We start from the raw sequence: 14,118 nt of genomic DNA, 5'->3' as shown, positions 1-14,118 counted from the left end.
GAGCAAGATTCTAGTCCACCATTATTATTAGGTAGATTTTACAAGGAACAATGTTTTCTTCGATTCACCACCCTGAAGTTTAAAATGATTTCTCAATAACAAGCAAATTAACACATATACCAGGATTTGTTTCTTAATGTTCAAAGCAGATCTATTTGATGCAATTTTTAGTTGATTGCCTCTTTGATGTCGTATATTGAGTCATATGTAAATTATAAGTAATTGATAATTTTAAAACCAACTGCACAGGGCTGACGATTAAGCAGTTTATTAGCATAAAAGCTTGTCCTGAGTTCTTTTCTTTGGTCTCTTTTTTAACACCTTTATCTTTAGAATTACTTGGTTGTACTTAAGACATATAAGCAATAGGAGGGGAAAAAATCATATAATTCTATTATTATCTCATATATGGCATATGTAGAAGGCAGAAGTTCTTTCCAACCTCTGTTTATTGTAATCAATTTGTTGTTAAATTTCCCTTTGTTGTAGAATACTATAGGTTTGTAACTAAGGGCAGAATTTATTCTCTCATATTAATATTTTTTAAAACTCCATTTACATTCAGAAATACAAATGTTGAAAATTTTAATTGAATGCAAACTTTCTTTCTTTCTTTCTTTTTTTGCTGAGGAAGATTCACCCTGAGCTAACATCTGTTGCCAATCTTCCTCTTTTTGCTTGAGGAAGATTTGCCCTGAGCTGAGATCTGTACCAGTCTTCCTCTATTTTTTATGTGGGTTGCTGTCACAGTATGGCTGCTGACAAGTGGTGTAGGTCTGGGCTCGGGGTTCCAAAGTCAGGCCACCAAAGTGGAGCACGCCAAACTTAATCACTAGGCCATGGGGCTGGTCCCCAATTTTTTTTTTTTAACAAATGCTAGAGTGATTCCCTGTTAGAAATATCGATAGTTGACTTTTGTTTTTCTAAATCATGACCGTATCATCAGTTAATATAAAATATAAGTTATTTGTGTGGGAAAATGTGATTTCTATAAAAGAGTACAAGTTGTTTACTGTTAAACATGAGGAAGATATTTTTGACTAGAGGGATGTAAATGTTTTAAGAGGTTCATTGAAAGGGCATTTTAATGATTAACACTAACTGTGCTGCACCAGTAACATTTAATACCTTATTTAAATCAAGATTTCTTCTGTTTTAGTTTTCCATTAATTTTGATATTTTAAAAAACTGTACAAATCAGGCTATACCCCAAACGGCAACACCAAACTAAAGTGAATTATTGTTTGTGTGTTTCAATCATTTCTTTTATTTATGTGTTTAGTGAGTCAAAAGAATTTGATGTATTTCAGAATTAGCATAGAATTATTGACTTTTCCCTGGAAGGCTGGTTGCCTTTTGCAAGCCTAAGGGACGAGTGGGACCTGGAGTCCAGCTCATGTTTTCCTTGCCGAGTCTTGGGATGAGGCTGTGTCTGTCCAGAGTTTGGACAAAGTTTTACCAATCTGGCTAAGTCACAAAAAGTTGTTTGTTTTTTTCCAGTTTATGCAAAGGTGCATATAGGTTAATAGCAACGTTGAGTCTAAGGAAAATAAAAATGGTAAGGTCCTAGGCCTCAATTTCTTGAGGATTTGTGGTGTGTGTGCATGTGTGTGTGTGTACAGGCACACATATGTGTTTAGGGAGACACGGCAGGAGGAGATGAGCAACTTTATACAAAGGGAAATTTGGAAAGTCTTAATGAATAAAGGCATATTATTACATTAGAGATACTGTTCATATCTGATTTTATTTTTCAGGAAAGGACTGTCAGAAGGATCTGGAAAGCACAGTTTTGCTGTGAAAAGCAAAGATTCTCTGCCTACACGTTTTACAAGAAATGTGCAGAAAGCCATTGATAGATATACCTGGTGAGAATTAACCTGTGAAATGCTTCTGCTTTAAAATCAGAGGATGCCTGTAAGGGAGACGGGAAGCAAAGTCAGTGACTGGCTGTGAGTTTCTAGCAGGGAAAAAGCAGTTTTATTTTTAGCTTAGTGAAATGTTACACTGCATAAATATTTTAAAATCCGTGAACTGTGAAACTGACAAATCTATTTAGAGAAAGAAAGAGGAAGTCAGCTCAGAGAAGTAAAGCCGCTTGCCAGTATAGCCCCTTCCCTGGGAATGTTATTTATCTTACTCACGTTTGTTCCTGCAGTGACTCCCTGTCATCGTTTTCATCCAGTGGAAGTACCTCTCGCCCAGAAGCCCACAGCTCTTGGTCTGAGTCTGGGACACAGAGTTCTACCACTGGCCTATCTACCGAGCGGAGTTCCATTTACTCTTGGAGAGATGATGTATGTCTCAGAATATTTTGGATAATCCTATGATTACAATTTATAATGAAGGATTGCTTTCTTACTTTTAAAAAAAAATCTTTTTTCCTAATTTTAAAATCATTACCTAATACACACATATATATATACAGACATATCAAAGCATTTACATGGCACATGTAAAGACTTAAAAATACAGAAAATATGAGGAAAAATAAAAATCACTCATGGGGCCAGCCCAGTGGTGCAGCAGTTAAGTGCGCACGTTCCACTTCAGCCACCCAGGGTTCCCCAGTTCGGATCCCGGGTGCGGACATGGCACCACTTGGCAAAAGCCATGCTGTGGCAGGCGTCCCACATATAAAGTAGAGGAAGATGGGCATGGATGTTAGCTCAGGGCCAGTCTTCCTCAGCGAAAGAGGAGGATTGGCAGCAGTTAGCTCAGGGCTAATCTTCCTAAAAAGAAAAAAAAAAAAATCACTCATAATCTCATAACCTAGAGTCTTAACTATTGATAGTTTTGTTTTTTCCAACCCTCCCCCTCTGTATGTTATATATCATATCCATGGCTAGAAATTCAGGATGGACTCTGACAATTAGGAACTTGAATAAGAGAAAAACTGGGAACGTAAAAACTGTAAAAAATCACCATGATTAGGGCCAGCCCCAGTGGCCTGGTGGTTAAGTTCTTCTCACTTCACTTCAGCAACCTGGGCCAGGTTTCCTGGCACTGACCTACACCACTCGTCTGTCAGTGGCCATGCTGTGGTGGTGGCCCGCATACAAAAAGAGGAGGATTGGCAGCAGATGTTAGCTCAGGGTAAATCTTTCTCAGCAAAACAAAACAAAACAAAAAAAACCCAAAATCATCATGATTAAGGAATTTCCCCCCAATATTCTAAGTCAGATATTTTACTTTCGCCTTCTAACTTTGGTGGACGCTATTAACTTTAACCCTATTTTTCTCCTTTTTGGAGGTGGGATTTCAGCAGGGTGAGCTTTTTGTCTACAGTTCAGGCTTTTCTTTGGCACTCTGCCCATCAGAGGGCGGCCTTTTGTGAAGCCTCGGTGGCTGGGGAGAACCCTCCACTCCAGTGCCTTCGGGGTTCTGACCCCGCTCTTTTCTTGTTTGAGTTCTGGTTTTCTTTAGCAGCGGCTCCCCACTCCTGACACTCGCGTGGATCCACTTCCCTGCTGGTTTCCGGGCAGTGACTCTCAAAGCTGTGGGAGGGAGAGGGGCCTGGGAGGCGAGGCTGGGAGGGAGTCAGCTCTGAAGCGCTCAAGACTTTTGCAAACAAAGTGTGACTCTCACTTCTGATGACCAGTCCCCACCCTCACGCCCACTCCCTGTCCCCCCCACTCACACACCCTCCTCATTAGTCTGCAGATGGCGAGTCAGCGGCCAGCCAGGACTGTCCGAGCTCTGGATTCCTTCAGTACACTCCTCATGTCACTATCCAGAGAGGCTCTTACGACTTCCATTTGGACAATTTAAATTACTCCAGACCCTACAACTGATTTTCACTGAAAAACTTTTATTTACTGTTTGAGAGGTAATATTTGCAAAAGCAACAGAATGCAAAAGAGAGGAAATTGAAAGTAAGCCCCCTTTTACGCCCCAGCCCCCAAATCCCTTACTAGGACAAATATTATTCTTGGTTTGCTGCTGATTTGCATTTTAAAAGAGAGAATTCAACGCCTCTGCACTCCACAAATGCAGTTTATTATCAGTTTGAAGGAAGAAGTAACGTGGAGAATATTGTAGAAGTCTATGAAAATCCATCTGAATTGACCCTTTGGATCAGCTGTGTCAGACTGAATATGCACTTTGTCGGTCTGAGTTGTGAGTTAGATTTCAAGTTCACACACCCAAGAAAGGAAATATAACCAGTGCCCTTGCCTTGGAGGCTGCCTGTATGGTGTTGGTCCTCCCAGAGTAATGTTTGCGTGCTCCTCATTGGCTCTGAGGGCCGTAGGACGGTTCTTCCAACCGCGGAGAACATACGTGCTGAAAGGTTTTCTCACCCACAACTCACTGCGGTGCCAGTCCAAGAACTCCTAAGACCAGACAGGAAAAATTAATACTCTGGTTTCACCCTAATAACCGTGCCTCTTAGGATAACAAGATTTTTTTTTTTTGCTTCATTGATTAAAAGAAGGTGAATGACCTTTTCTATAACAGTAGTTTTCTTTTTCAGTGGTATCATCATCATCCAAAAAAAAATAGCTTGTATTTTGCAGATGTGCTTAGATGTGTCACACCAAATTATATGAGGAACATATGTTTGTGTACATTTATATGTATGTGTGTGTGTGCATAGATTTCTAGGTGTGTGTGTTCTAGTTTCTATATGAAGGTTTGTGTCAATATGTATACTCATATCTGCATCTATATCTATGCAAAATCTCAAGTCTCATAACTCATGTAGTAGAAATTATCTCTATTTAACAGTTAAAGAAACTGAGGCTCAGCGTGGGATGTAATTTATCAGAAGAGTAAAAATCAGAGCACCAATATGTCTGACCGCAAAGTCTTCATTCTTGTTATCATGTCATACTCCCTCCTATGTATTCGGTACTTTAAGTTTGTAAGTATCATTGATTATGAAGCCCATATTCCTACAGCTTTTTGTCTTGTAACTAAACGTGCATTTCTTTTTTAGGAGTTTGACAAAGCCAACGCACAGAAAGTACAGCAGTTATTCTGGGAGGTCGAGGAAATGTTATTTGAAGGGAAAGTGAGCCCTCAGACTCAGAATCTCCTGGCTGAATGCAGCGAGTGGGCACAAAGGTCCCTCCATCTCAGGTAGGGAAGTTGTTCATAGGAATTCTCTGGAGCGGCTTGCGGCATTGCCCCCTCCTGACTTAATACAATGAGTCCATTTTGACTGAGAGCATTGCCCAGTCCAAATATGGATCCAGAACACGTGTCCTTTTTGAGAAATCGTATCCTTTGACATGGTATCTGAGAAAATATCGAGACATTCCAATACTAGAGTGCATTTTAATTTGTGAGAAGCAAATCTCACTCATTCTCGCAAAGGCATTACGTATGTCACAAATGCAAGAAGGGTGGAAATAATCCACGACCTTCCCATTCGATAGTATGTGAGCACATGTATCTGTCGTCAGTGCTGAGAACCGTGCGGGGTGGGGGGTGGGGGCCGGGAGGGGAACAGGGTAACTATTTGCCGAATGATCGGATAGAGGAATCTTACCATTTCACCCAGATTCCTTATGTAGGAGGGACCATTGGTTTTTTTTATGTCAAAGATGAAGAATATAGATTGGTTATAAAGGCAAGCTTTTCTTCCTTCAATCACTCAGCCAGACCTACTTAGGGGAAAAAATCCATCTCAATTATCTGAAGTCCCTCTATATTATATCTGGGGAGAATAAACTAGAAAACTCATACAAATGTCAATGCATCTTCTGGTTACCTCATCTAGGTAACTTTTTAAGAAAAATCTTAACTAAGTAGGGTTTGAATTTTTTCTTTTCAGTCCTTCACAAGCCCCTTGCTTTAAAGAGTATAATATGGGGGGCCAGCCCCAAGGCTGAGTGGTTAGGTTCGCATGCTCCGCTTTGGCAGCCTGGGGTTGGCCAGTTCGGATCCTGGGTGAGGACCCACCCAAGCCATGCTGTGGCGGCACCCCACATAGAAGAACTAGAATGACTTACAACTAGGATATACAACTGTGTACTTGGCCTTTGGGGAGAAAAAGAAAAAAAGAGGAAGATTGGCAACAGATGTTAGCTCAGGGCCAATCTTCCACAACAACAACAAAGAAAAAAAAAGAAAAAAGAAACCCATCAACATCACCTTAAAAAAATAAATAAACAAAGAGTATAATATGTCCACTAGATATTAATCGTGGATGCTTACTTTTCTAGGCATGCTGCGCTTACTGAAAACTTAGGAGCCCAGACTGCTCCTGCCACTGTTGTCTCACATAGTGAAGACAAAAATGAAGGAGGGGAGGGTAGAAAAAAAAGCGACTGCAAGGAACAGAAGCCAAGTATATATATTTATGTAGTTTTATTTATTATATATATGTATTAGTTGACATTTATAGAGAACTTCTGTGTGCCTGGCGTTACTGTAGATGTTCGAATCAACATGTTATCTCTAAGCCATTCGTCAGTCCACCAAGGTAACTATGATTATTCTATCTTGCCTACAAAATCAAACAAATGGAATCAGTTGCTTCGAGAGCCAGAGAACTTTGCCTCAAGCCTCTGCATCAGTGGCAAGAACAGTCTGTCCTCTGCCTCAAGGCCTCTGTTTTTTCTGACACCATTATGCTTCTCATGTACAATATGTACCTTATTCCTTCATACGTGCTCCTTCAAAATATTATTTTATCCGATTTTTAAGATTGCAAAACATTCTTCCCCTTTCCAATAAAAATATTAGGAGTTTCCTAATTTTTTTTTTTTTTTTTTTTTTTTTACCTTGCAGAGTATTAGGAAGACAGCTCATCCTGCCAACTGATGAAGGCTTCCAACATTTCCAGGGCAGCGAGCCTGGTTCTGTAGTCCACAAACCCTTCTTTGATGCCTGTGAACGCAACAGCAACATCAGAGAGTATGTTTCTACAAGATACTTTTGAAAAGTATTTTTAATTGCATTTTAGTTATTCTTTTTCCTGTCTATCTCAGCCATGAGCCTTGGCTCCATCACTTTGGAAGTTTAGAGCTCAATGAAGGGCAGGTACACAGCATTTTTTTCCCAGGATGCCTCTGATTCTAAATTGATGATGATGACTGTTTGTGTGTGTGTGTGTGTGTGTGTGTGTAACACAGATATCAAGGGAGTTAACTTTTGAACTCTGTTTCAAAGACTCTGAAAGGTGGGTGAGAAGCAAAATCAAAAACTGCCTTATTGTGATGGATCCTAAGCCCCAAGGCAGTAGCAGAAGAAATAAAGCTCTCTCCTGTTTTCTTTTGCTCACGAACAGATTTTGGTAAACTCTCTATGCCATTCACACATTTTTGGGACTGTGCCATGACATGCCTTCATTTCAACCAAGAGGATGCAAACTCCTAGAATAACTTAGGCTTTTAAGAAGTCCTTAAAACTTTTAATGATGCCTGTGTAAAAATGTTGCTTTTAGGGATATGACTTTTGTCCAATGTAATGTTTAGTGATTTTTAAAATTTGGGGCTCTGTGCTTTATGGCTTTTGGAAAGATCCTCCATGATCACACAAACATCGTATTTTTGACGTTCTACCAGCTCTCAGAGACAGTCTGCTTCTCTCCATAGGTTGTGCATCTCTGGCTCTCAGATACTCCCAGTAGCACCCTCGGCCCCTCCCCTGCCGGGCCCTGGTTGCACAGGGGTTGCTCACCTTCCAGCGTGTTCATCCCTCGAAGAAGAGGTTTATGATGTGGATGGAAAGATGGAAGAGTATTTCGCTTTTGACAGAAGAGAAGAGTAAATAGAATTTTCTTTGACATTGATGTAATAGTATAATAATATTAACTTGGTTGGCATTTATTTTGATTATATGCTCACTTAATGTTTGGTGTATTTTTCACTTATCCAAAGATTTTCCATGCTTTTGAGAGCAATGTGCTTCCGAAAGTTTTTAGATTCCTAGCAGGAAGTGTATGTGCTAGAGACACGCTTCCCTTTCTTTTTGACAACATGGTGCACACCGAAAACAATAATTGTGTACAGCATGCTGGTGAAAGTGGACAAGGCTGCTGGTGGCCTTCATGCCCATGGGGGCTTCTGGTATCCTGTACCTGACTGACCAGAAGGGCAAAGGGGAAGGTTCAGTCTCTGCACTAAATGCATATTTGGTTCTTAAACAAAAGCTACAAATATAATAAAAATTTGCCTCCTGATTGAAAGTTGGTACGTTAAAAAGTGTGCTGTTTAAACAAGAATGCTGTGTTTATTTACATATGTATAATGTACATAGATGCATGCATGTTAGATAGATAGCATTATTTTAACTGTGACCGTTGACACTTGTAGTAATTAGAGTGGGTTTTATCCTTAGTGACGACGAATGCCTTGAACCGAAATCAGCTCGGCATCGTAGGACGTGGTGTAAACATGGACTTCCTCCCGTTTCCCCTCATGACTGCATCAAAGATGCGGTGGCTGCAGAAGTGTTTGATGACGTCTGGACAAACGTGGTAGAAATATTGGAAGAGCTGATTAGAAAAAACTGGGAAATTACACTCACAGGTACTTATTTCTAGAATTTGGCCTAATGAAAAGGAAAAAAAGACCCCTGTTCCTTAGCTGTGTGCCCCGCTCCCCAGCTTGGCCACACCTAGGACGTGATTGGGGTGAGAAGGGAAGTGGGTTTTCTGCCTTTGTTCACAAGTGATCTTTAGTCACTTCGAAAAGGGCATTATTGAGCCAGCCCTGATGGCCTAGTGGTTAAAGTTTGGTGTGCTCCACTTTGGTGGCCCAGGTGCAGTTCCTGGGTGTGGAACCACACCACCTCTCTGTCAGTAGCCATGCTGTGGGAGTGGCTTACATAGGACAACTAGAAGGACTTTCAACTAGGATATACAACTTTGTACTGGGACTCTGGGGAGGGGGATAAAAAAGGAGAGGAAGACTGGCAAGAGATATTAGCTCAGGGTGGATCTTTCCCAGCAAAAAAACAAAAAAGAAAATGGACATTATTGCTTTTTGAATGATAAAAATAATATATATGCACTCAGGGAAAAAAACACAGAAATAGACAAGAAAGAGGCTAGAGGTCATTCTTGTGTGTGTGGTAAAAAAACTCACCTAACTATTCTCTAATAATGGGATACTGGTTTTTAATTGTTTATGACATTACTTGTAAAGTAAAATTTAAACAGTTAATTTAACAGTCCCTGCATTTAACCATATAAAATATTTTCTAAACCACTTGAAATTGAGCAGAAACAAATCATAGAAATGTCAGTGGTGGACGTTAATGACTAGCATTATGTAATCAATTTGTACAATAGGGTAATGATCATGTTAATGTCAATATTTTCCTTTTTCCAACCAAAGGGATTAGTTGGGATATTATAAACTACTGAGAATCTTTCTTGCTCCAGTTTATAATCCCTATATTTCCACCTACCACTGAAATGATAGGCATTTCATAATGTGTGTGTGGAGAGGTGTCACATGGCTCTGTGTCATCCCTGCCCTCTACAGCAAGGTTCAGTGGTCATAACAGACTCGTGGTAACTCAAGAACAAGTATTCTGTTTGTTGTGTTTTTTTTTTGTGAGGAAGATTGGCCCTGAGCTAACATCTGTTGCCAAGCTTCCTCATTTTGCCTGAGGAAGATTGTCCCTGAGCTAACATCTATGCCAATCTTCCTCTATTTTGTATGTGGGACACTGCCACATCATGGCTTGATGAGTGATGTATAGGTCTGTGCCCAGGATCCGAACCTGCAACCTCCAGGTCACCGAAGCAGAGTGCGCAAACTTGACCACTACACCACTGAGCTGGCCCTTCCTTTTTTTTTTTTTTTTCCCTTTTTTATGTGAGCCACCACCACAGCATGGCTGCTAACAGACGAGTGGTGTAGGTCCACGCCCGGGAACAAAACCTGGGCTGCTGATGTGGAGCATGCCAAAGTTAACTACTAGGCAACTGGGACTGGCCCCAAATAATTCTCTTTGAATAATGAATTTTAAGTACATGTATTAGATAATATGTTTCTTAATAATATTGATTTTTCTGTTGCCACAGAAGGAAAAAAACAGAAAGAAAACTTGAAAGTAGCTGAGAATAAATCTCCACACCTACTCATATCCCGTATTAACACTGATGTATCCAGTGTCCCCCCATCCAGAAGTTCTGAAACTCGAAGTGTGTCCCTGGCTTCTCATCTTAATCCAGCTCAGGTAGATACTTTCCCACAAGTCTTTCTCTTTCCTTCAATGTTCATATCTCTGGCCTCAGTTTGTCAAGAGTGCCAGTCTATTAAAGTCTGTTAGCAAGTTATTTGGGTCTGTTTGTCAATAAGACTAAGATTTAACAATAATTATTTCATGGAGTTTAATAGAATCATCATCTTCTTTAATAGAGCAGGGACACTCAGATTTGAGATTTTTGCACCTGCTTTGAGCTGTAGAGCTGTTTCCATGTTTTTGAAGAGAGAAAAAGCTTCCTCCCAATATTTCTAGCCAATTTGAAGGTTACAGACCTTGTCCTCTCCTCCTGACAGAGTGATGAAAGAATCGACCAATGAGTATGCCTTGGGTTCATTCAACATTTATTGAGTCTGTATTAAGTGGACTGTATTAGGTGTTCTGAGGAGATACATAGTTGAACAAAGCGTAGTTCCTGACCTAGTAAAACAAGAAGTATAATACAAGTCAGATGCAATGCATTCTGTGAGCGATGTGCAAAGACAGTGATGTGGGAAAATAAAGGAGAGAATCATACATTCTGGCTGGAGCTTGAGGCTTGAGCTCTTAGATTGGAGGTGGAATTTGAGCAGAAATGTGAACAAATGAGCAGGGCTTCCATGGGTAGGAAGTCTGCATGGGTCATTTCGGGCCAAGAAAATGCATGGAGGCGTGAAGGTCGGGGCGTGTCTGGGGAACAGTGATTGGACTGAGGGTTAGAGGTTAGGATACTGGGACCAGCAGCAGCATTGTGGCAAGACCAGGGTATTTAGAATCAGGAGACCTATAATGAGAATTATTTTGTCTATATCGTTTAACTTTTCTAAACTTTAGTTTCCTTATCTATAGAATGAGGAGAATAATACATTGTCCAAGGGGTTGTTGTGGAGATAACATCATATAAGTCTGTGAGAGCTCCTAACATGGAACTGGATATATACTAGGCACTCAATAAATTTTTCTCAAAATGTGTCCTTATTCAAAGATCTAGTGGAAAATGAGGCTGGAAAGGATGAGGTGTTCATGGGAGACCTTCAGTGGTGCTAAGGAGTTTGGACATGTTCTGCACAGCCTACCTTGTGTGGGGGAGCAGAGAAAAAGGATAAGACAGGATTCCTGGTCTTGAGGTCCATACACTTTCCTTGGAGGGAGTCAAGCCATGCCAAACAATACTACACACACGAACACACACACACACGATAAGGCAATCTAGTAGATAGTAGAGTGGATGAGAGTTTGATCTCTGGGTATAGACTACAAGTTTGGAACCCGACGTCACAATTTATTAGTTCTGTCATCCTTTTTTTTTTTTTTTAAAGATTGGTGCCTGAGCTTACATCTGTTGCCAATCTTTTTTTTTTTTTTCTTTCTCCCCAAAGCCCACCAGTACATAGTTGTATATTCTAGTTGTAGGTTCCTCTGGTTGTGCTATGTGGGATGCCGCCTCAGCATGGCTTGATGAGTGGTGCGAGGTCTGCGCCCAGGAGATAAACCGGTGAAACCCTGGGCCACCGAAGCAGAGTGTGGGAACACAACCACTTGGCCATGGGGCTGGCCCAGCTCTGTGATCTTGAATCAGTTCTTTTCTCTCAAAATCTCCGTATCATTATCTATGGGATCTATGAGGTAGGAAGCTGTGAGAATTAAAAGATATAAGACATTTACTACAGTGTGTGGCATAGAGTAGGCACTCAATAAGTGTTAGCTTTTATTATCAAATACTAATTATGTATTATATTGTATTATAATTATAATTAGATGTCCTATAGCTCATAAATGCGGTGGAGTTCGAAGGAAGAATAGCACACCCTTCACAAAGTAGAGTAAGACATGAACTAAGATAATAGGCAAGACTTGTTAAGCTGAAGAAGAAAAGGGAGGATGTTCGAGGCAGCTGAGATATGCACCTGGCATATATACAATATGCAAATAAACAGCATACTGTTGCGAGATTAAAGGACACAGGCCTGAATAGGCCATGCGGTTCAGCGGGCAGGGGTTTAAAACAAAAATATCTAATAGGATTGTTCTCTTCGCTAGTGTATGGGCTTTACAGTAGGTCTTCTTTGCTTTTGCTGTTCAGAGTAGCTTTTAGAATTGCGACCAGCTTATTGTATTTTTTGGTCTCTTTAAATTGCTCTGACAGGCTCAACAGTATTTCCCCCTTTGCATATTAGAATAGGCACTATAAATCACATAAAAATGAACAGATGATGACAACATAGAAAAGAACCTTTAAGTATCAGCCAATACAAATAAACAAGAAATATGGAAATTTCAAAATCTAGTTTTTTCAGATATTTTGTTGTTTTTAAAGCTTTTTATGGTTTTAAAAAATTTTTTACAGCTGTTTTGTTGTTTTCATTTGGATAAATGTTAAAAGAAAATGAATGGACAGCAAAGTTAAAAGTAAAAATAAAATTCTAATAGAGCCCACTTTGAAACAGTCAAAGCGTTCTAGTGGTAATTATAATATGTCTTAATTTATTCCTCTAACACTTCTTTTTATGTATATTCAATATGGGGAAGATGTGATTGGGGTTGCTACATCTGTTCTTGAACTAGAATAGAATTCTAGTGTTAACATCCTGCTTGCCTGAATCTAAATATTATTTTATTTATTTATTAATTTATATTGAAAGATAACATTTATTTTAGTTAATTAATTAATTAATTAGTTTTGCTTAAGGAAGATGATCCCTGTGCTAACATCTGTGCCAATCTTCCTCTGTTTTGTGTGTTGTTTTATTTTTATTTATTTATTGTTATTGAGGTCACATTGGTTTATAACATATAAATTTCAGGAGTACATCATTGTATTTCTACTCTCTATAGACTACATCGTGTTCACCACCAAAAGTCTAGTTGCCTAAATATTATTTTAAATCCTAGTTGGTCATATTGTGGGACTGAAGAGGGAATTAATAATTGCTTAGCCCTTACTTCATGCTTTTGCAAATGTTATCTGATTTAATTCTCACTATAACTCTATGAAGTAGGTATCATTATCCCCAGCTTAAAGATTAGGAAATTAAAACTCTAAGAACAATGTAGTCTTTCCAAGGTCACCAACCAGGAAGCAGTTAGAACTGGGAGGCAAAGGTAAGCCTTTGAGATCTGTGCTTGGGTATGTTCCCAGGCTGTCCTGCTCTCCTGGGCAGCTCCCTGGGGCAAGCTGAGGAGGATGAGGGTAGGAGAAGAGGTCCAAGGCAAGCAGACCAGTTAGGAGCTGCGACACCTTTTCTTTGCTTCTCCAAGATCCGCTGTCTTCCTCCCCTTGGTGTGCCCTGGACGCTGATACGCACTGACTGCAGCTGAGGGCTCCCTCGCCTGCAGCTTCCGGGAGCTCAGAGTGCGGGAGGAGAGTGGGGTTTTGCTTCGTTTTCTCCTGGCCTCTCTACCAGGTCACAGTGCATTGGTGACATTTCTCCATGCAGCCACCCTTTCCAGATTCCAGGAAACTCTCCCTCACTTCTTGTTCTTCTGGGCCTTGGTGTGGCTGTGTGTCCCACTGTTATAAGCCTTGGGGGAATCAAGCTATTCCTTGTTAAACTCTCTTTCCACATCGTGTAAAATATGGCCCCTTTATTAAATTTTCCTCAGATTAGTCAGTTTGGGGGCAAGATTTGTTTCCTGCTGATTCCTCACAGGCATCAGTAATTACAATGACACTGGATGCTTTTCCATTTTTATTGTTTTTGCTTTTCTCAGATTCATCGCTTCTCCAGCAACTTTTATAGTGATTTGAATGGTGTGATGACAATTCAAGCAAAACCGCTTCAACAGAGACCTACCTATTTTGCAGATAAAACACAGTACGTATGATGCGGGCTCGGCAAGCCAAGGAGTCGAAAGAAAGATTTCTTAGACTCTCAAGGTCCGGCAGTAGTGCTCTTTTATTCAGAGAATAGCATGGAGTAGCATGGGGACAGGACCCATGGGCAGTAAAGTGCTGCTGCATGGAGACAGGAC

General features: G+C 40.3%; 1 protein-coding gene across 2 annotated transcripts in view; it reads left to right on the top strand.

Moving 5' to 3' along the window:
- FAM149A (family with sequence similarity 149 member A) overlaps positions 1-14,118 on the top strand; it is a 57,674-nt gene that overhangs the window by 32,071 nt on the left and 11,485 nt on the right. For both annotated transcript variants that reach the window (XM_046648614.1, XM_046648615.1), the window contains exons 2-9: positions 1,758-1,868; positions 2,159-2,297; positions 4,940-5,082; positions 6,739-6,864; positions 7,545-7,715; positions 8,290-8,480; positions 9,986-10,140; positions 13,858-13,961. In XM_046648614.1, coding sequence (XP_046504570.1) covers positions 1,758-1,868; positions 2,159-2,297; positions 4,940-5,082; positions 6,739-6,864; positions 7,545-7,715; positions 8,290-8,480; positions 9,986-10,140; positions 13,858-13,961 — 1,140 coding nt within the window. The remainder of the gene's footprint in view (positions 1-1,757; positions 1,869-2,158; positions 2,298-4,939; positions 5,083-6,738; positions 6,865-7,544; positions 7,716-8,289; positions 8,481-9,985; positions 10,141-13,857; positions 13,962-14,118) is intronic.

Source organism: Equus quagga, chromosome 22 (assembly GCF_021613505.1).
Source record: "Equus quagga isolate Etosha38 chromosome 22, UCLA_HA_Equagga_1.0, whole genome shotgun sequence".
In the NCBI taxonomy this organism is placed as follows: Eukaryota; Metazoa; Chordata; class Mammalia; order Perissodactyla; family Equidae; genus Equus; species Equus quagga.
This window is presented reverse-complemented; position numbering and strand designations above follow the sequence as displayed.